General features: G+C 41.5%; 1 protein-coding gene across 4 annotated transcripts in view; it reads left to right on the top strand.

Annotated features, from left to right (window-relative positions):
* The window catches only part of rptor (regulatory associated protein of MTOR, complex 1), a 198,478-nt gene that overhangs the window by 82,476 nt on the left and 93,484 nt on the right, over nt 1–22,518 (top strand). For all 4 annotated transcript variants that reach the window (XM_026169798.2, XM_026169801.2, XM_026169800.2 and 1 more), the window contains 2 exons: nt 2,744–2,919; nt 20,482–20,541. In XM_026169798.2, coding sequence (XP_026025583.1) covers nt 2,744–2,919; nt 20,482–20,541 — 236 coding nt within the window. The remainder of the gene's footprint in view (nt 1–2,743; nt 2,920–20,481; nt 20,542–22,518) is intronic.

Genomic DNA, 22,518 nt, shown 5'->3' with positions numbered 1-22,518 from the left:
ACACTAATGCAGCTCTCAGAATAGACGAGAGAGATTTTTATTTATTTTGTTACCATCAAAGACCACCTCCTGAGAGGCTGCGAACGGGGAAAACTTCCCACTGGGATCAATAACCTATCACGGTATCATTACAATGTGAAAAAGTCTGAGCCGGTGCGTCATTTCTAATTTTTTGCCTTGTAGATCAAGGTGGCAAACTTTAAAAAAACAAACAAAAAACCAAAAGCTTGTAGTCAGACTTGTGAGGGTTTTTTTTCCTTTCCTTACCCAACGCTGTCCATAAAAGCAGCCAAAAGTTGAACTTTTTTGGGCTTTGCTGAGTTTTTTTGTCTTCTCCCTCCCATGTGTTTTCATTTTTAATGCAGTAAGCACTGTACAGCAGCTTCTATACATCTCTGTGATGTTCAAGGTGCAACCTGTAATAAATACGACACTTTTCGGTGCCAAACAATGAACATTTTTTTGGCCTCAAAGATGAAAGAAGTGATCATTTGTTTGCCCATCAGTGGTGAGATGATAGCAGGTCTGATGAACACCAACCAGCAGCTTGCAACAGTGACACGAGTCAGGCTGGTGTAGGTGGTGCAGGGTGCTCAAGCCTCGATTTGATGTCGCTGGACATTTGCATAAAATCACACTTGGACTTTGGTAGTTTTCATTGTTGGTTGGCGATCGTGGCTCAAGAGTTGGCAGTTCAGTTCGTCTTGTAATCGGAAGGTTGCCGGTTCAAGCCCTGGCTCCGACAGTCTCGGTCGTTGTGTCCTTGGCAAGACACTTCACCCGTTGCCTACTGGTGGTGGTGGTCAGAGGGCCCGGTGGCGCCAGTGTCCGGCAGCCTCGCCTCTGTCAGTGCACCCAAGGTTGGCTGTGGCTACAATGTAGCTGCCATCACCAGTGTGTTGATGTGTGGATGACTGAATGTGTAAAGTGCTTTGGGGTCCTTAGGGACTAGTAAATGCAGGCCATTTACCATTTTACATCAAGATGACAAAGACTTCAAATGTTTTCATCTTACTTTTCTTACTGTAGTTATTTTCTTTCTTCAACTCAAACTGCTGCTCTCTAATTTACACCTAACCTTTAATTTCATGCCTTATCTGCTCTTCAGCTTGGCGTCTGCGTCTGCTGTGATCTCAACCTGCTTCTGTATCCAAACCCTGACTCTGCCACTAAAATACCAGCATTCTGCCTTTTGTTACAGTGCTTCAGGTGCTAAGAACACTTTTTGAATGTGTTTCCAGCGTTCAGTTTATTATTATTAATCCTTTATTTATCCAGGTAAAAAATCTCATTGAGATTAAAAATCTCATTTCCAAGAGAGACCTGGCATCATGGCAACAAAAATCACATACCACATAGGTATATAACTTATCCAGTGTGCCTGGATAAGTCTCTGCTTGTTTTGTACACCTGAAGTTTTGCTGTTTATCACCTTCTACTAAAGAAGCCTCTGCTACCATCGTGATGTCTTACCACAGATGTTCTGTGGAGTTTAAGTGTGCACGCTTTGGATCATTGTCATGCTGAAATGTAAACTCACTCAGAGCTGTTGCATTCTGGGGCAGGTTTTTCTCAAGGCCCTCTTGAATTTTGATCCACTGCCTTTGTCAATAAGGACCAAATCTTTAGCACCGGCATGCTTTACTTTACTGATGACATTATTAAAGTAGCAGACTTTTTACTTTAGTTTTGATCATTATATGCATCGTATTGGTGGGATTTTTTTACATTACACACATGTGTGGTTATGTACATTAAACTGAAGATGGACTTGAGTCAAGCTGTAGTCACATTTAAGTGATAATTAAATAAAAATGAATGCACATGAGAACAATTCAGGCCACAGACAAATGACTCGTAAAGGTTGAAAAAGTTGTTGTTGTTTTTTAAACTACACTGAGTGTAGATGGATACTTTTTAACAATTTCAAATTAAATCTGTATCATAAAGAAGCGTGCAGAAATGATAGAGATCAGATAATATTCATCAAAGTGAAATTATTATGGGGTGTTCTGGGCCAACACAAAGCGTTCTCTTACACCGGAGTGTTTTTGCACTTTCCCCAACCCACAAATATTTCTCCTGTAACGGCCAATAGGTGTAGTACTACCTTCTCAAAGTCATACCAATTACTGAGTGACAGTTTTATATTTCAGGAAATCTGTTTGGTTTAATTGTCCTGTTCTGTCTCTATAAAAGTGAAGTTAACCACACGGTCTCCCTGCAGGCTCCATTTCTGATTGTCGGTGGCATCAGGAGACCCATCAGTCTGAGAGAGCTACAGCTCACAGGATTTCACAAAGCAGCATCTAACAGATGTTTTCACCAAAGTTTAATATTTTGACTGCGTGGGTTTCCCTGTAGTCACCCAGTGTGAATTTGAATCAGTTTGCATGTTTGTATGTAATTGCACCATGCAAAAAGTGTCTTTGGCATTTGGTCTGAACTCAATTCCACATTTCATTTGATGCTCACTATGTGTCTGTGTGCTTTGTAGTCTGACAGATGTGAGATAGTCATCCAGCTCCCTTTCTCTATAAAGCTTTGTTATTCATCTCCCCAGAAAACTGGTCAAGCTGTGGAGAATTAAATAAATCATTGTTTTAGGACTGAAACTTGGACTTCTGAGATTACTCTCTGTGGTTGTTGCAGCTATGAAAAGTCTCCTAGATAAATGTTTGAACGTTTGACTGTGGTTGTCAGATAAATGTTAGAAATAAATCACATTTTTGTGTCCAATCAGGTGGCAGCCATCAACCCCAGCCACCCGCTTGCCCAAATGCCCCTGCCGCCCTCCATGAAGAACTGCATCCAGCTTGCCGCCTGTGAGGCCAGTGAGCTGCTGCCCATGAACCCTGACCTCCCCGCTGACCTCTTTACATCCTGTCTCACTACGCCCATCAAGATCGCCCTACGTTGGTAATGTCTCTCTCATTTTCAATCCTTTTTATCTCTGCTTCTTCCTCCCCCCCATTACAAGTCTGAAACATAGAGGCATCGATAAAGAGGAGACGGTACATCTGGAATATGTTCTGAAGTAGTGAGGTAGATTGGATGGGTTTTCTTTGGTCAGCTCGCATGTTAAAGGTGTAGAATAAAATATCATTTTCGTGGTATTACACATCGCTTCAGAATCAGAATCAGAAAGGGTTTTATTGCCAAATGTTGAGCAGGTTTACAACATTAGGAAATTGCTGCGGTGCAGAATACAGACGTACCAGCTTTAAATATTGATACGTTTGTAACATGGAGTCCTAAACAACTCAACTTCTGTTGCTACTTACCGTATTTTCCACACTTTAAGGCACACTTAAAATCTATTAATTTTCTCAAAAATCGAGAGTCCGCATTATAATCCGGTGCGCCTGATGTATGAATGCTGGTTGTGCTTACTGACCTCGAACCGATTTTATGTGGTACATGGCACTCAAAAATCTGTCAAAAAATGTCTTAGAATGACTTTGGTAAGCTAGGAAGCCGCAACATTACAGCTGCCGTAGTCAGGAGCCTCACGGAGGAATCTGGGTCCAAAACTCCGTCTCCTTCAGGTCCCAAAGTCAAACGAACACTGCGGCATCACTGAGAGTTAAAAACCATCTAAATTCTTTCATCTGTAATAAAACGATCAGCGTTGCTGCTTTACCAGTTGTAACAATTAAGTTTAACATCCAGGCATCCATGAAAACATGGAAATTGTGAAATTTAATGGAGTTAGAAGTTAGCAGGAAGTTAGCTCGCTAGTTTCCACCTGAACATCATATAGCATGTTTTAACTGAGAGATTTCTGAAAAAATTAAAAAGTACAGCTCTGCTATCACTTCCAACATAAATGAAGACAGAAAACTAAACAGCAGTTACGTTTGTAGGGTTTCTGAAGTTGGGCTAGCTGGTATATAATGATGTGCTATGTGTTCGCTAGCGACACAGCTATGTTAGCATAACAAACGGTGAAGCTGCAGGATGAACGCTAACTTTTTTCCACTCGATAAAAGTTAACGTGAGGGTTCCCGATGGTTAGGGACAAATGCAATCGCATGGCAGGATGCTGAAAAGGGACCAAACGTCAGTCAGGAGAACAACTGAGATAATCCATCCACAATACGAGGTTAGTCATTAATATACTGCAACAACAATGGAATAGAGCAGCTGTGAGAGAATTCAACATTAATCAATCAATGGTACGGACGTGGAGGAAGCAAGAAGAATGAGCTGAGTAAAATTGGACTTATCTGACTTTTTTGTTTCACTTAATGCGCCTTATAATCTGGTGCGCCTTATGGTACGAAAAATAGGGTAATAGCTGCTCATCATGGAGCATGTTTTTCGGTTACAAATGCTCTTCACCAGTCCAGTCTCCCTGCATCTTTTTGTGTGTGGTGGTTTTCAAACTTTTTGTGTCCAAGGACACCAAAGGTCAAGCAACATTTTTAGGGCATATTTTCATTCATGTCTACATTAAACGGCTTCTGTGTGATCTGACGTGTCTGATATCTTGAGTTCTTCTTTTCATTACATCATCAGAAAAAGCACTATTGACAGCCCCTTTTTGCAGCATTTGGACCTGGCATGATATCTGCTGCATATATAGAAGCACCTCAATCGCCTTATTAGACACTTTATCACAATCCAACAAATGGTCTGATTGCCTGTGGTTGTGATCCAGGGCTATAAGCCAAATTTCCCTCAGAATGGATGTTTGGTTTCCAAGCGCCTCTTTAACTTGTTTGGCATCATGTAAGTCAATTAGTCAACCTCTTCTGACAGATGATGCACTGCAGGGAAGGCCTGTTGACATCAAATTCCTTCTTTTGTGCAAATGCAGAAAGAAACTAATGTTTTTGAGGGGAATTGGGCACATACAAACAACTGACAGAGAAAATTAACAATTAATTTAAAGCCTTTAGTGTTTTTGTACTTAGCAAGAGTAATAATTTGGTTGCCTGAAAATCCCACAGCACATGAGGGGCTAATCCATGTTTATGGATATATTTTTAAACATGCAGGAAATTGTGCGTCAGTCTTTCAATTATTTCAGATGCTTGTTAGCAAGTCACAGCTTGCACACTCTGAGGATATGAAGTTGTCCTGTGCAGAGAGCAAACATTCCTTCTGCTCAGTATTCAGCCATGATGAGAAAAATTCAGCTGTGATGAAAAATGTAGATCGGCATCATCCACAGTGATGCAGAAATGATGATCCCTGCAGAGAACTCTTCAGTAAAAGAGGTGAAAAATATTCAGGCGAATGAGTTCATTTGGGAAACTTGGCTTATACAGTGGCCTGATGTAAATGCACTATGATGCATCATTCAGGGGACTGTACTGATGGAGCTTCAAGCTGAACCGTGGGGGTATGTAGGTTACATCAGTCCGTCACTGGTGTGTCGGGCAGTGTGGTGTGGGGGGGCTTGCACAAAGAGGCAGGGGTGATTGCATCAGCTCTGATATCCTGTCAGGACACACACTTACTGTGGATATGCATTTATACCCAGTAAGTCCACATTATCTCTGAGGGAGCTGTCATTTCTGACTGGTAAATGAGGCTCTGCAGGTGACGGGTCTGGGTGTCACACTTCCCCATATGTACAAATGTGTCAGTGGCTCAGTAACCAGGTTTTAATCCCTCATATCGGACCATTTAAATAAGGAAAATCGGACACCGTTGGTAACTCTACTAAATTATGAGTAAAGTCATTTTTGTACCCAAATTTAACCAAAATGAGTGTAAATCAAAAGCATGGATGCGTTGGTCTTGCATTCCACCTTTTGATCTTGCCTTTTGTGTGCAACCTTTCAGGTTTCAAAGACTGAAGTGCACAAGAGGGTGGAGTACTTTTTGCAGAATCATTACTTGATACCTTTCTTAAAAGTAATGCACTATGTCACCTACTTTATAAACTGACCTGAAATGCGCTGCCACATAATTACTAAGTTAATAGTGTAAACCTTAGATACAGTCCCACACACCACAGTTAGAAATGGAGGCTAAAAGGCTGCTCATCACTGCCTTTGTCACTAGTTGAAGTTTGGCATAGACTCAAATTTATGGGGTCATAACACTTAATGTTGTGTTAGCAGTATAATGCAGTTGCACTTTACCATTGTTCTCTTTTCTATTTTTGCACAAGAAAAATAAATGTCCATATCTCGGCTCCCGAAAATGTGCTTTGTTACGGTGATTCATGGTTAAATTGTTCGTGGTGTGGAGATGGTGATTGAGAAAGTAAAAGCAAAAAGGAGTTTTCTTGTTACATGATACCTGAAAAATTCAGGTGAGCGCCTCATCTTTGATGCATTACCAGCCCAGATACAGTCTCTATCTGCAGTGTTCCTGCTCCCTTTGGTGCCATAAATCAGTTCTTACTTGCACCGTTTCTTGCATTTTAATTGCTGAATCTACTTTGCACACACTAGAAGTCACAGGGATGATTTAACAAATTTTCAACTGGGAATGTGAAACTTTTTTTTTTAAGTGTATAAGTGAGAATGGCAGGCTGCCTGCAGGAGGTGTCCTACAGCTAGATAAATGTTTCTTCTCTGCCATAAATGTTGAAGAGTTTCGTTCATCTTTCTCTAAATCCACATCTAGCCGTGACCTTCAGCATAATGAGGTCTCAGTATTATGCCATTAATATTGATATCCCTTACCAACGTCTCCTTTTGGAGAACAAGTTGCTGAAAGGCTGCTGGATAATATTGACAGAGATGTTCTTTAATGCCCTCTGCCTTCAAAAATGGATGCTGTGGCCTGCAGGGGAAAGTTGGGACTGATCTTTTCTGTTAAAGACTCAGGTCAACCTTCACTGGCTTGTATTAATGAATCTAACTTGTTGGTTGGTAATGAACCAGGGGAAATTTGGTCATGTATTATGTATGTGCTATATATGAAATTTCCTTACTTAGCTCAGTGGAATTTGATAAGCTCATTTAACATAAATCTTACATGAACATCAGAAAGAGAAAATTTAAAGTTATTCATTCACTCAGTCTTTATTTGAACATGGAAAAAAAATTGCAAAATGCAGATTCACCCGATAATGACATCAATATATTTTAATTTCATTTGTACTGCTATAAAAGATGCATGAAACGATACAATCATCATCAATTTGTAGTGTTCGGTTTTTCTGTGTATTAAAATGGGTCCTATTGCAAACTCATAATGATGCATTTTTCCTAATAAGTTCATAAACAATATAGTGCAGCTTTACTTTATGGGTTTTCTAATAACTTTTTTATATTAATCTCTATAAACACATTCTGTTCATGAGTATGTAGAGTCTGTTGGCAAAAGTCAAGAAAGAAAAGTCACTGTTTGAGCTCTTGGATTGTGTGTATTGATCGATCTCTGCGGTGTTCACCAGGTAGATACAGTCGCTTTCAGCTGACAGGGACTGTTGGCTGAAAGTGGCAGTTTTGAGTGGCTTTGAGTTTCTGTTTCCAGTTTTGTCATCCATGTGTTATATCAACCCACCGGACAGATGGGTGGGCGGTGTGACACCTAAATTTGTGAATGCAATAACTCGAGACCGAGGTGACGTAGGAGCTTCAAACTGAGATTCATTTCGACTGACATTATATTATGGGAGACTTTATACAAAAAGACGGGCATATCCACTGTTATGCCTAGAAACCAAAGAGCGATATATCGAATGGTCCACTTCAGCCTTCTGCCTGTTGCCATCTTAATTTTCTGGAGTCAGAAGTGAACATGTTGGCCAGAGAATGGAGTGCTGAGTTATGAGCCAAGGTTAGCAAGCTGTGTCCATAGACTGTACAAATGCATTACCATCCAAGAGCACAAACTTCTTGGATGGTCTGAACTACACTGTATCTAAAATCACGAGTGAGAGCTCCAACTCACCAAAGATGCTTTGCCGAAGAAAAGGATCTGCTGCTGGGAAAAGATGAGCTGTGAAGACCAACATTGTTTTTGTACCAGACTGCAAACATGTTTCTTTCTGCTGTAAAGTTGGAAATTGTAACCAGCTTTAAGTGGTCATTGCTACTGTTAAGCTTTATTTTTGAAATTACCATTATTCCTTAATGGCCACTTGGCTGATATTCAGCAGTAGTTAAAGCCACATAGTGTCTTGTTGTCTGGACACAACTTGCAGACACGTTAGTAATTCCACACATGGTATATGGTTGGTGTTCACCGCCCCCCCTGCCAACTTTGGTAGAGAATACCAATTTGACTGAAAACTTCCAGATTGAACATGGCTTACATCTCCATCAGCCTCCTCCTCAGACTTAACTGACTTGCTTCAAAGGGGCTTCAGCCTCCCTTCCTCAGTGCCGTCACTCTTCATGCTCCATCTTCAGTTAGGTGCTGTCTCGCCTGTTTGCTTATTATTTTCTAAATAAAGAGATGCCCGGCTGCCTTCTCTTTAATTTCACACAGCCCCAGAGTAAGAAACGGGGAGAAAATGAGGAAGGGGTGGGATGGAGTTTCGCAGGGTTAGAGCAGGCGGATGGAAGAATTCACTGATGTGCCGGCTTACCTTCGCTTTAAAACTTTAATGAGATGCATTGAGGGATGGATGATGGGGTTTACACAGAGCGAGAGAGCCAGGCAGGGAGAGCCAGGCAGACTGAGTGCATGTGTACCTTTCATTGCTCAGCTGTGCAGAAAATCATTACTGATGGAGCACCATCTTCAAGGGACTTCCCTGCTGCTGCGGTGGGTGGAGAGGAATGGAAGAGATGTGCATCTGAAAATGAAGAGGGAGGCAACAGGGACACGGAGGGGGGGTGAGAAAAAGAACCACGGGATTAAATAAGAGCTCAGAATGCTTATCGGTTTTAAAAAACGGTGCTAGAAGACAGGCTCAGGGGTCAGCGGTGTCAGTCAGCCTAATGGGGTCTCTCAGTCGATCAACACGCTAAGGTCCAGATGGAAATATAACTGCAACTATTGTAAAGATTGTGGAGAAATTTCAGCATCTCCATTTTTAAAGAATACTAAACTAGACCCGTATACTAAAAATAAATACGACACTTACGTCGGTTATTAGCAGCTTCCCATCATCTTTGTCAAAATATGACCCACTCTTCCAGTCACCTGCACCATTTCTCTCTAAACAGATACACCTGTAAGTAGCACGTCTAAAAATAAATGTTTTAATTCTCTTTAGTTACGATGAGCCTTCTTAGGTTTGCACAGAATTAAAGGATCAGAACAACAAAGCACAAACTATCCATCCATCCATGACGGAAACCAAGAGACACTTTAAATCAGTCAGGGCTGGATTGCTTTTTGAAGCAGGTGAGATACTCGTTGGTGGAGAAGTCACTGGGACATCAGTCCAATCAGGGACAGGATAAAAGTGAAACAAAGGATTAGTGGAGATTGGAAAGAAGAATATTTGGGTGTTGGATTTGAGGGGCTGACAGTCTCCAGATGCAGAAAGCTGTCACAGACCAATGGATTGGTTTTAGTCCTCTGTTAGGCACAACGAGCTTAATTTACCCCACTTGGTGTTGACGAACGGGAGCAACAAACCCCGGCCTTACTCATAGTTTATCAAGGTCTTTACCAGTGTAATATAATTGAATCCACATTTAGTAGTTCCAAACTAGATTTCACTGAACATGTGTCAGTGTTTGTATGTTTGCTTCAGAATAAATAAATCCCTTCTGAACTTTGTGGTCCAAATATTCTAAGATGCAAACCAAAGTAACATTATCCTCTGAACATCATGATGTTCAAGATCCTTATATTAACATTAGCATTACCACTGTGCACAATAAAGCCTTTAAGTAGCACAACTGTAATCTCTTTTATAGCCACATGTGGCCACTTATGAAGAAAAGGATGATTTAGGCAGAACAATCTCTCTGATGCAGATGTAATTCAGTCCACACTAACCTGGTCTGTGAGCTTCTGTTTTTCATGTATGTGAGCGATAATGGAACCCTTGCATATAATACAGATGGGCGTTAATGTTGGCGTTAATGGCTGCACGTTTCCTGCTTGCTTCTCAGCCCAAGTCTTCTCGTGTAGAGGTTCATTATTTTTCGTGCGCTTGCTGTAAACGGTGTGTGCAACGTCCCCAGCACGAACACAGATGAGATTTTAATGGAAATGCAGCAGCGAGGGTTCACGTGACCGCTTCTCGGATTCCTTTCACTCAGCAGGAGTTCCCCTGACACAGACACGCGGAGCACAGCCGCATTATGTTCATTCAGTACAAATGTGGCTGCGCCTTCCATTTCCAGCTTCTATAGGCGAAATGGGGAAAATTAAACTTGCACATGAACATGCACTGCTGTGCTCTTATTCTGGAGTCTTGGCTTTAATAAGGGAGATGTAAATTACTTGTAAAAATGTTGACACATTCATCTTCCCCTCTTCTCTGTTGATGTGGATTGAACTACAGAGGAAGCGGTTACATAACGCCGCATATGCCTTTGCATACTAGTTTCCAGGGACCTCTGTGGACTTGAAGGGAGCAGCAGGTTTACCTCAGAAACCCCTTCATAAATACTGCCATAGCAAAGGTTGATAGCTCAGCCTATTCCTAGTTGTTGACTGAAAGCATTTCATATTTTTGGTGAAAAAAAAGAAAGAATTACCTACATAACCTGCTACTGCGGCCCCGACCAGCATTTTCATCTTTCTTTATATGAGCACAGTTATCTTTTTTCTTTGACCAAGTCCACAGTACCAGCCTGGCAAAGAGGCCAACTGTCCAGGACCCACAGGGTCCCTGAAAGTCGCAGATTCATTGCACATGCCTTAATCCTGTCCATCCATTTTCTTCTACTTATTTGGAGTCATGTCTCACAGTACCAGGCTAAGCAGGGTATTCCACATACTTTTCTCCATAGGGAAGTTTTTCAGTTCCCCCTGAGGGAGACTAGATGAGATTTATAATCCTTTCACTGAGTTCTCTCAGCCGAATATGCCCAACAAACCTCCAAAGGAAGGTGCCCAGACCATTCCTAGGTGTAACAGCTAATTTTGTGTCAGTGTCTGAATACATGATACACTTGTAACTTACTGTGTGACATGTATTTAACCCTCTGAAGTCTAAGTCATCAGAGTATAACTCTATCCCTAACTCTCAGCCAACGGTGTTGAACTCCAGGCCTCGAGGGCCGGTGTCCTGCAGGTTTTAGATCTCACCCTGGGTCAACACACCTGAATCAAATGATTAGCTCATTACCAGGCCTCTGGAGAACCTCAAGGCATGTTGAGGAGGTCCTCGAGGCCTGGAGTTCGACACCCCTGCTCTAAGTAATCAGAATATGTAATTTTTGGTTTTATGAAATTGTTCTCCCTCGTTTTGGAAACCACAGAACACAGAAAATAATCAATCTAACTGATACGCACCAAATGCTCTGTTTGGCCCTTTTTAAAAAGGGTAGGGGTATGGTCAGGATTGGGTAGGGGCTAATTGGGAGGTGAACGGTAACTTTATACCTGTGAAGGCTGGACCAGGCTGTGTTTACTGTTGTAAATGAGCAACTCTCTTAATGATAACTGTCCAAGATCAGTATTTATGAAGTTTTCTAGATTTGCCTAGATCTGATGTTTTGTTTGGCGTCAGTAAACGCCAGGTTGGTAACAGTCCGTTTGTTCAGACATGTAGAAACGGAGATTCTGTCTTTTGTATATATTAACAGTAGTTTTTATGTTGTTATTCTGTTGATGTTTATGCTGATTTCTTGGTTTGGGAGATTCTGGAAAGTTTCTATTTTTTTTTTTTTTTCAGCTGGGTTTTGCTTAAGTAGTGATGAGTAACGCTATTATTTCCATTTTATAACTATCAGACATTTTTTTTTCTATTTTAATTTAGTTTTATACAGTTTTTCTTATATCCCATTATTTTTGCATCAGTTTCTTCAAACATGCGCAAGTCTGTCCACATAGCATTTGGTGACATCTGCTGATTACTATATATCCAGATTAGTTCATCTGAATGTCAGACGTGAAGCTGTGAGTCAGAAAACGTGCTGCTGCCACATTAAAATCACCATCGCTGCTGTTCCATTATTCACTGTTGGAGTCGTTCCAGGGTCTGTCTCCATGTGACATCATCGCTACAGTCTGTCTGCGCTGCTCCACTAAAAGGGAAACTTGTTAAAATTCACAATAGTGTGACTTTATGATAAAGTGTTACCAAATGGAGATTTGTAATATTAGAGGGAAGAACGTGAAGTTTTTTCTGAAGCTGAGGTCAGTGTGGCTGTATGCAGGAAACCTCTGTATTATAACAAGCCAGTTAAAACAAACTAGTGCCCCTTTTAACACTGAACACACCGCCATTGAAACTCGAGGTAGATTTGCTGTTCTAGGACTGAAATTGCTGAACATTCACAAAACCTCTCAGCAGATCTAATCTTGTGGAGTCGGGATTACAGTGGACATGAAGCACTGCATGTAGTATGCAGATGTAAGCTGTGAGCCACAGTGGTGCAGTGATTAGCATTATTGCTACACAGGCAGAAGATTCCTGGTTTGAGCCCCGGCAGGGCCCGCTCAGTGTCGAGTTCACATGCTCTCCTTGTGCCCGCGCGGGTTTTCTCTGGTGAATACAATAAAGTGCTACATAAATGTATGGTTAACCTCGAGGTCTAAAGCACTTTGAGTGGTCAACACTAGAAAGAAGTTATTCAAATGTGAGTGCATTACATTAAGGCATGCATAATTCACACCCTGGTTTCCCACTTTTAGATGTCATAAGTTTCACACGTTCAGTGAAACTAAAACTATAAAATAAAATAATGGATCATCTAAGTTGTATTTGTCAGAGCAAGCAGCACTTGGAATCAATAACTCTGCAGAAAACAGGAACCCCAAACTGCAAAGCGTTGCTGAGGGAGGTTACTTTGCATTGCCCCAGGCCAGACATAGCATAGTTTTTTGTTTGTTTGTTTTATTTAATTTAAATTTTTGTCTGCAAGCCAATTTAGGGTCAGTTATTTCTTTCACAGAGGGTTTGCTCATCTCATTTCAGTGTTTATTAGTTTAATTATCAGTTGAACTATTAATCACCTAACCAGAATGAAGTTTCAACATTTTAAACGGCAATATTTTAATTTGTAGTTGAGCTTTTAGATGACTGTAATACCCTTTCCTCTGCTTGCCTCTGTATTTTAGGCAGTAGCATAAACATAAGCATTTCATTTGATATTTATACGTGCACGCTCAGCTCAGCTAACCTCAGGTGACCGACTCGTTTAAGTGCATTGCACGGAAGAGCGTTTCATTTCTGTGCCTTATCAGGCTCTTTGTGTGTTTAAAGTCGTTACCCATCTGTACTGTGAAGCGCCGTCTATCAGTTTTGCAGCATTTGACTGAATGAGAGGGAGTGTTGCACTTTACACTTCAGCCTCCATCCTGCCGCTTCTGTCAGCAGTCACATCATTTATAAAACCCCAGACACACATTTCCATTGGCAGCCAGGCTGTACATAGTCATGCTGTCACTCTGCCACCATTGTTTGACTGATGGTACAGGATGTTTTAAGGTCACAATCACATCAACTGATTTGCTCCAGAATTACAAAACTAATATTTTCTGTTCTTCAGTGTTTTGAATCTTGAGGTATTTTTCTGATTGTAGAGTTTGATGATGAAACCGTACACTTGATGTGTTATTGACTTAGCGTTTTGTGAAGCGGTTTATCTTCACCAATGAAAGAGATCTGCGATCATTTTCTGTGGTATTTGAGGCCTTTTGGTGTTTCTGAGCTCGTCAGTGCAGCCCTCCTTTTAACAAACGTGTCTCATTGCTGTGTTTGTCACTCCTAAACTTTACCGCATGGCTCTGAAAGGTCTGTTGGTTGTTTCAGGCTAACAATGGCCTCCTGCTTTGGCAGCTCTCAAACCTAAATATTTCAGCTACCACAGCGACCAAACACTAACTCACCCCTCAACTATAGATCTGAACGTTCACATTAACTAATGAGAAAAGGAAACTGTTTGTTTGTTTTGAATTAAATCTGAAAGTAATATTTTTGAAGATTATCTTCCCAAAGCATCTTTACCTGATTGTACTATAATATATGACAACATAACTCTGATATCAAAAATTAAAAACCAAACAAACAAGAAACAGGTGGAAGTAAACACAACAAAAATGGTCAATCAGGCGGTTCTAACAGAGAAACAGCAGCTGTGTTCAACTATTTCTTTCAGTTTTGACCCAGTCATAAAGCCCCAAACATCCCAGAGATTTCCCAAACTGCTCGTGCAAGATGCCAATTAATCAGTAAACATTGTGCCTCAGGACTCGGGCCAGAGATATTTGGATGAAGTATTAATGATCCAACTCACACAAAGCCTTGGTGACTGAAAAGGGGTTGAGTGGGAGATAAAAAGGAGCAAGAAACAAACTTTCAAGAGCCACAGTTCAAGCATATAATCGTTTTATGCTTCTGGTTACTCGCTACTAAATCTAGAAATCTCTACCTGCATGTGAGGCATTTAGGGAACATCTGTAAATTGTACCTCCACAATGAAATTGCTGACCTTTGGTAAACGCTGTAGGGCAATAATTCATGTATGTGAGGGTTGCTGTTGTTTGTGTTTGTGTCAAAGCAACCGACCACTGCAGCGAGAGCTTCTCGCTTCGTGTGTTGTGTTTATTAGAAGCAATAAACATGGTTTCATTGAATGTGTGAAAGGGCGTCCTCTTTTAGAACATTAGTTTGTCTCTGCTAGCATTGACAACTGTTTACTTTCATATGAAATGTTTAGTGTGTGTCTGCAGAAAATAACCCAGGTTACATTTTCCCAGGTCAGCACTGCTTTACTTATTTTTTCCTCATTAGGGTGTCAGCATACATTTTAATGATAATACTAATGCTGGCTGCCATAATATGGTGTGCTTTGCTTTACTTTTGAATGCTTCCTTATTTCGGATATCAGGAAGATCTTTCTGATGCAACTCTCTCACTTACTGAAGCTGGGGACCAGCTTGGGGACCAGCTTCCACTTCTATAGCTCCTGGTGGGGATCTTTGGTGTTAAGGCGAATGTGTTAACCACTACACTGTGAAGCCACTGGCTACCACAGTATGGCATGGAAATTCATGCATAATAATTTCATTCATGTCCTAGCAGGGTTACTGCGTGAGCTCAAACCTAATCTAAGTTTGAGATCATGCAGTAACCCTTCAAGCACATGAATGATAAAGTTGCTGACTTGAAACGTGCAAGTTGGTTGAAGGAGTAATGAGCTGTGGAAGACAGCAGGAGTCATTCTCCTCGTCCCACTCCTCCTCCACCACCCGCCTACCCTCGGAGCAGCGTTGTAGTTTCTTCACACAAGCAGCGCTTCATTTTCCTCCTCAGAATCTAATATGTACATGCCCACTCCTACCCTCTCTGCTCCGTGCCCACACGCTCACTTATTCACCAACCCAATTAAAGTTTGGCTGCCTTGCTCTCTGTAAGTAATAATCCCCCAATTTCCTCTTCATCTCTGCCCTGCTGGCCTTCTGTACTTCAGTAAACTTACCTGCTTGTCTTCTTCAGGAGCATGTATTTCACTGGCTGCAGTTTAGGTGCAGTCCAAAGTTCAGCAGCCGCTTTGAAGAGTGGTGACAACAAAAAGGTTTGATCTGTATCTCGGAGCTTTTTTCAACTATGAATTGGTTTTGAATAAAGGTACAGAATCTTCTTCTACACATTTTAGTAGATTTTTTTTCCCTGAGACTTATTCACAAAGTTGGGTCTTCTGTATGTTAACTCATGTTGTTCTTTGTGATGAGCTGTTTAGCCAGTGAACACTGTGGCTTTGGGGATGGAAGAGATAAATATTTTGATGTGATGACTGAAAAACATTTTTAAATAACTATTATTGGATAGGTGGTCCTGAACCTCTGCACAGACATTCATTCTTTCGAAAGGACAAAATCATTTGTTCTTCTGACTTTGGTGATAAACGTTTGACATACAGTCCTGTGTGAAAGTCTTGAGTCACCCAAATTCTTTTGTATTTGACTTTTATTTTGTTTTAAGTTCTCCAGAATTTCTGAAGGGTCAATGTTATTCTTTGGACATTGGCTGCTATTTCACTCATTTTCCGTCCAGTCCTTGTGGTCGACTATTTTCAAAGGAAAGTTTTGGTGTGTTAAGCTACGTAACCCTGACCTATGAATCATTAAAGCTTCAAAAAGGCACTTAACTCTCGGGATGAACCAGTATTGTTTCTACAATCATGAATCAGTTTTAAATTGAATGTTTGTTACTTGTAGGGTGTAGGGTACACCAGACCTGAGAGAAGCATTTGGACCATCAGTTGATCCATCTATTGTTCACTGAAAACTGGCTGTCAAGTAGTCAGTGAGATATGCCAAATTACAGAAGGTGGGACTAGTGTCAATCCCAGCTGTCAAAGGGCAGCAGACAACCATTTACGCCTACTGCCAGTTTAGAATTTCCAGTTAACCAAACGTGCATACCTGCCTTTGGACTGTGGGAGAGAACCCACCCAGACACTGGGAGAAGATACAAACCCAACAGAGAGTGGCTCTGGTTTCTGTGCTTTACACATTACAATAACCCAGGGGTCGGCAACCCTGGGCACGTGTGCCGCAGCTGGCAGGCGAAGGGTTAACTGATGGCACGAAATGCAGTGAATTAATTTGTGAAGGTGCATTAAAAAATAAATGGCCAGGCCAGCGTTGCACATGACAGTATCTTAGCTATCAACCCCAACTACCAGATTCAACTTGTAATTGGCTAAAAAATACCTTAGCCTATCGGTGAGATGGATGTTGTTAGCTGTCAGTTTTTTCAAGCGATGTTGAAATTTCCACATCCCAACACTTCAAATGTTTCAGGAGCTGTCTGCTCCGCACATCATCAGCACCGCAGGAGTACTCGGATACATCCGTACTCGAGACAGAATTCACAATGTGTTTTCAGGACTTTCAGGTGTATGGACCAATGTTTTCTTTTCTGATCAAACCAGAAAGCTTTATTGAGCAGCTGGATTTGTCTCGCATTAACTGGCTGAGTTAATGCGACATCGAAATGCAGTTGATTGAACTGAAAAGCTAGACTCTGTGGGGGTCAAAGTTGGCAGAACTACGAACGCAGCTGGAATCCACAGCTGTGCGTGTTCATGGAGCTGCTGGACATCACTACCTGACAAGTTTAACCGTCTTCAGAACATTGCAGAGGCCTTATTGACAGTATTTGGCTCGACATGTCTGTGTGAGCAGATTTTCTCTCACATGAGTCCTCAGGTAGCCTCTGAATGCTGGACACTCGGAGACCTGTGTCTAGCTGATAACTATTCGCTGATAACTATTTGCTGATAGCTGCCAACATCTGCGAACAAATATAACCCTATAAAGTGGTTCTATATAGTGTGTAACTGTTAATATAGAGCGTTATTAAATTTATTGCTAATGCAATCATATGGCACACTGACTTCTGAGGAAATTTTAGATGGCACTCATCATCAGAAAGGTTGCCGACCCCTGCAATAACCTGTGAATCGTAATGAGTTGCGAGCTGGTGGACCAGTTACATTGTTCATGTTCTGTTTTTCTGATGGCTGCCAAATGGCAAGTCTTTCTTCCAGAAGACTCCAGTCACTGCTAGTCACCTAATGGCCAGGATGTCAGTGTGTCATCTTGTGGTCACAATGATTCCAACACAGATAACAGCTATAGTTCTTATTCTGGTACAAACTGGTGGTTCCTGCAGCAGGTGGAGAACTTGTTCACTTGCTGCAACCGTTTGACTGACTGAGGCTGCAGAAGACAAAAAGGTTTACCATCGCTAGCTACAGTCCATGAAAGTGGAGTTGGGCTTGCGACCAATCTTTTATTTATTTGTCAAAAAAGAAGAAGATCTAAATTAATGGGAAACACTTCAGCTTTGATATTAATCCTTTGCCAACAGTATGTGAGGAATGTGCTCTGCGAGTACCCTTCTTGGTTAATGACATCGCACATTTTGAGTCCCCTGCTTGCTGATTGATATTCGTTTTTCCTGATGGTTTGTGTCTTTTAACAGTGTTATATTGAACTTCTATCCATTATTATTGTTGACTTTTAATTCCTTAATGTCTCGTTACTAAACAGTAAACATGTTCTGTGCCGCATTCATAGGTTTGGTTTGAGCAAATGTAAACACAGGAGAGGGAAACCGTTTGAAACTGAGCTTCATGTGCTGCAATGTTAAGCACTGGCAGAATTACTTTCTTTTGATCGCAGTGGGTGCCCAGAATGTCAGTCTGTTTTTGATCATTTGCAATCACAACCAAATAGAGCAAGAATGTGGATCAGACTTATTATAGATATTGACATGATCAAATGCCACCAAGTTCTCTCTTCCTCCCCTCCCATCTTCTTCTCTTTCCCGTACAATCTCCCCTCTACCCCGTCTCCCATCCATCACCCTGCAGAGTGGAAACGCACACTCCCTGATGCAACCTCCTGCTATATCTGTGCTCTGTTTACTTTGGTCTGTCTGTTTTTGCCTGAAATTCATTTTTACTTAATCATCTCTGTTTACGTCCGGGGATTCACAGATTCCCTTTTGCAACCAGTGAAGACAAAAACAAACAAAATATTTAATCTGCGGCTCAAATGAAATTCAATAGTAGGTGTGAGCAGGGCGATCTTAAAATGTATTATACGGAGGAAAACAAATATACCTGTGCTCACCATAAACAGCAAAGCTTTTATGTACATATCATGAGTCCAAAAGACTTTCTAGAACAAGCTTTCCTGGTTACATTCTTACACTTGTTTTTTCATGGATGTCAGTGACACTTAGGATCTTTGCTGTTCTTTAAAGAAGCAGGAAGTCACAGTACCGCCATGTGGGATCTCATTATTCTCCAGCAGCAGGAAAAAACCTTCGAATTCAAGTGCCAAAACTTCCATCATAGTCGGGATACAATTTCATAATGTATGCACGACTTCTGTCAATTTTGGCAAGTTCACTTTCAAGCATGTGGCTTGGCTTCAAACATTGGTGGAGAAAAACAGAATCAATAACTAATCACAGGTGGATCGACATGCTGAATGGGAGCTGTGTAAAAAGCAACAAGTAGCATGTAATCTGTTTTTACCTGGTAACATTTTTCCTGTAAGTAGGAATAAATCAATTCTTCTTTTTCTTGAACAAGCTGAATTTATCAGCTTGTGTGGTTCTCACAGACGGAGCTATTTCACATTTTCACGTCATTTTTAACTCGATGAACTGATGCATCACTTTCTTTTTTTCCACATTATTGGCTTTCAGCATGGATTGCATCATTTTGTGTCACATTCTCCTAAAAGCCTTCTTTTATTTAAAAAGTTGCATTAACCATGAAGTGATTAATTAGGGTCGTTTATAGTCATACAGAAAATTATTTTTGTATGACTGACTTTTCTTCTTTGTTAATAATTCAGTTGGAGATTTGTTCCTGTGCTTAGAATCATTGTCCTGTTGCATGACTCAGTTTTGCCTAAGCTTTGGGTGTTGGATAAAGCCACACACAGGAACTACTTTGGTATGCTCTGGTATACAGAGGCGTTTAGGATCTGTGCCTGCAAAAGAAGCTCAAATCATCACTCCTCCATTGCTGTACTGTAGCTGCCAGTTGAGGTGCTTTTGGTGATATTTCGCCAGCGTGGTGCCGTCCTGCATTATGGTTAATCATCTGTCAGAAGGACATTCACAGGGCCGTAAGGACCTTGACCTTACTGGTCAGAGCAGAGTAAGGACTGCCGCTACTGTCCACCAGTAGGACAAGAGACTCCGTGGAGAAGCAGCTGATTTTTTTGTTTGTTATTTATTTATCACAAAGTGCGCCAAATTTTTTTTCTTCCAAATATTTTATCCTACCACTGTTAGCTCTTTTTGCACGAGGTGCATGTCTACACAGACTCGCCACTTGTCCTTGTCTTTATTAGTATCTCTTTTTATTAAAAACGTGAGTTATGGATTAGAACAATTAATAAACTAGTCGTCACCTGGAAATCTTTGTGTGTGAGGGAACCCAATGATTTTCTGGCTGTGATGTGAATCTCCTTCCTGCTTTAACATTCCTGCAGCTGATGTTTGTGTGACTGACGTGTGCTTGTGTGCACACACCTGCGCTCTTCCAGGTGTGTGATGACTCACAGTCATCGCCGAGCGTTGAGCCGAGCATCTGTGAAGACTCCGAGCATCTTCCTGCTGTGACTTACAGCTGGCTCGACCTCTCGGAGCTAACCGCGCATAGTAAACAACCCCCGCCCCCCTGACAGGCATTTCAGAAATACGATGTGTATCTCGCCGCCTTCCCCCCTCCCCTTTGACTGTAACTCAGCCAAAATACACTTATCAGTGCTCAGTGGTTGTAATCTTTGAAGGGCTCGTTTTTCATTTGAGTGTTTATCCGCTGATTGTTTCCCTCATTGGTCATAAAATTTGTGCTGTAGAGGCCAAACGCTTTTATTGCATTGTCTCGTCTGTGAGCCCCTCTTGTTTTCATTACAGCCCCGATCACTAACCTTTCCCTGTGTTTTCCCCCCCAGGTTTTGTATGCAGAAGAGTGCCAAGTTGGTGCCAGGGGTGACGTTAGACCTCATTGAGAAGTAAGTGGCACTCCACAGCCATCCTTTGACTGTCTCCCTCTTTACAGGAGGGCTCAGTCTAAAGAGATCATTATCCTGTTTTCCTCGTGTCACTCTCTCCTGTCTGTCTTCCCGTCTGTCTCTTTGCTCTCGTCGCCGTCATTGTCAGCCCTCTCTGTTGTTTTCCATCCTGCAGGTATAATTCCCAGCCTTTGTTTCCTCCTCACAGTTGAAGCAGCAGCAGTTTGGCAGATTTAAAGCTGTGCATTTCTTGCATAAACCTGCGGGTGCCAAACAGCGGAGTGTGGAACATCTCTTGCTCGTAGGCACATACACTGAGATTGATATTAACATTCAATATGGATGTCATATCCAGAGTTTTAGTAGTTTCACAGAACCATCAGCGTGGCTCCTTTTTCAAACCTTAGGTGCGGGGGTAGGGTAAAGTGACACCGATAAGCTAAGTTGAGTGAGACTTGGTTTTTGAAGCCGTAAGTAACTTAAAAACGGGCTGTTAAATCTCAGCAGAAAACAGTACATCTCATTGGAAAGCACCTTGAGGTGCTGAAGTTGAAGACTGTGTCAGCAGTCTCTTAATGACATGTCACACTCTGTTTGCTTAAGGTGAGTAATCACTTGTCTTCACCTACTCAGATTATGATTTCTGCCTGTCACTGACAGCCTGTGAGTGCACATCCACACATTACTTCCACATCTCTATTATCTACTGGACTTTAATTAGTTTTTGGATGAGGGTGTACACGGAGAAACTGTGAGCTCGTGTGCTCATTCTTGTCCTGTGTGTCTTTATATTCTTTTTCCTTTTTGTGTGTGTTTTGGTGCTTTGTACACAGCAGCAGTCCCACAGTGACGCAGTTTTCCTTTCCTGTCCAAAACATCATTTTGTTCTTTGGAGAGGATATTTCTAATCCCTCAACTCTGTCAGTGGCTTTCATAGTAGTTTGGTTTCTCAGATTGTAGGGTTTATCCACCTTAAAGGTGATCTAGTCTGCTTTTCCTTTATTATCTTACCTTTAATAGTAGCTGGTTAGTAGGAACAGTAGGTCAGAGGTTCGAATCCCAGCAAGGGTATGTCCCAGGCTAGGCCTCCATGCTACCTCAGTTTTGGGAACAATGGAGATACTGCTCAGAACCCTCAAACTCTCAGGTCTCTGGTAGAGGACCCAAGCTTGACCCAGTAAATCCAATGAGCCTAAAGCTCAAGACTCGGACTGCTCTAAATGCTCCGATTTCAGGAAGTTTTTTCCACTCATGGTGTATGATGTCGATGAGAGTAGATTTACTGCCATGGTCCTCGCAGGCACACAGGTCTGACTGCACCATGTGATGGTTAAATCGTTTGTTTGCAAGCGGCAGCTAATCAGAAGAAAGTTTGCAGAATAGTGAGGGTGGCCTTAAGGGGAGGGGCTAATTGTTGATGCTTCGGCCTGCTCCAGAGAAGACCAAAGGTATGACATAGAAAGACTTTCTCAGGTTGCTTTTTTAATCTTTGATTATTAGTTTTTCTTCCCTTTGTGGTGAACTCTGATGTAGCTTCCTTTGCAGCTCAGGCTCACTCCAGCTTCGATCGCACACATAGCTATAACTACCTACATCAGGTTACCTGCTGTTGATTTTTGGATCACTGCATGCAAAAACAGAATTTACAGGTTCACTATTGACTTGCTTCCCAAGTTTCTGCGAGATTAGTGGGGATTAGTCATAATTCTAACAAGTCTTCTCTCCACAATTTATTTGACATGGTTCTTATTATCTTGACTATAAATCTTTTTGCTTGTTTGTACTTTCTGTCTGATCTTTTCATTTGTACACGCCATTTTTTCCCCCCACTACTCTCTCGTGGATGAGTGTTACAACAGTAATGCCCGAGTACACAACAGCCACAGCTCCTGCGGCACGACTCCCATGGCACGATGGTAAAACCACTAGAGCGATGAAGAACACCTTTGATGAAATAACCTCTTCTTCCATTTCTGT

The sequence above is a fragment of the Astatotilapia calliptera genome, chromosome 6, assembly GCF_964374335.1.
Source record: "Astatotilapia calliptera chromosome 6, fAstCal68.1, whole genome shotgun sequence".
Classification (NCBI taxonomy): Eukaryota; Metazoa; Chordata; class Actinopteri; order Cichliformes; family Cichlidae; genus Astatotilapia; species Astatotilapia calliptera.
This window is presented reverse-complemented; position numbering and strand designations above follow the sequence as displayed.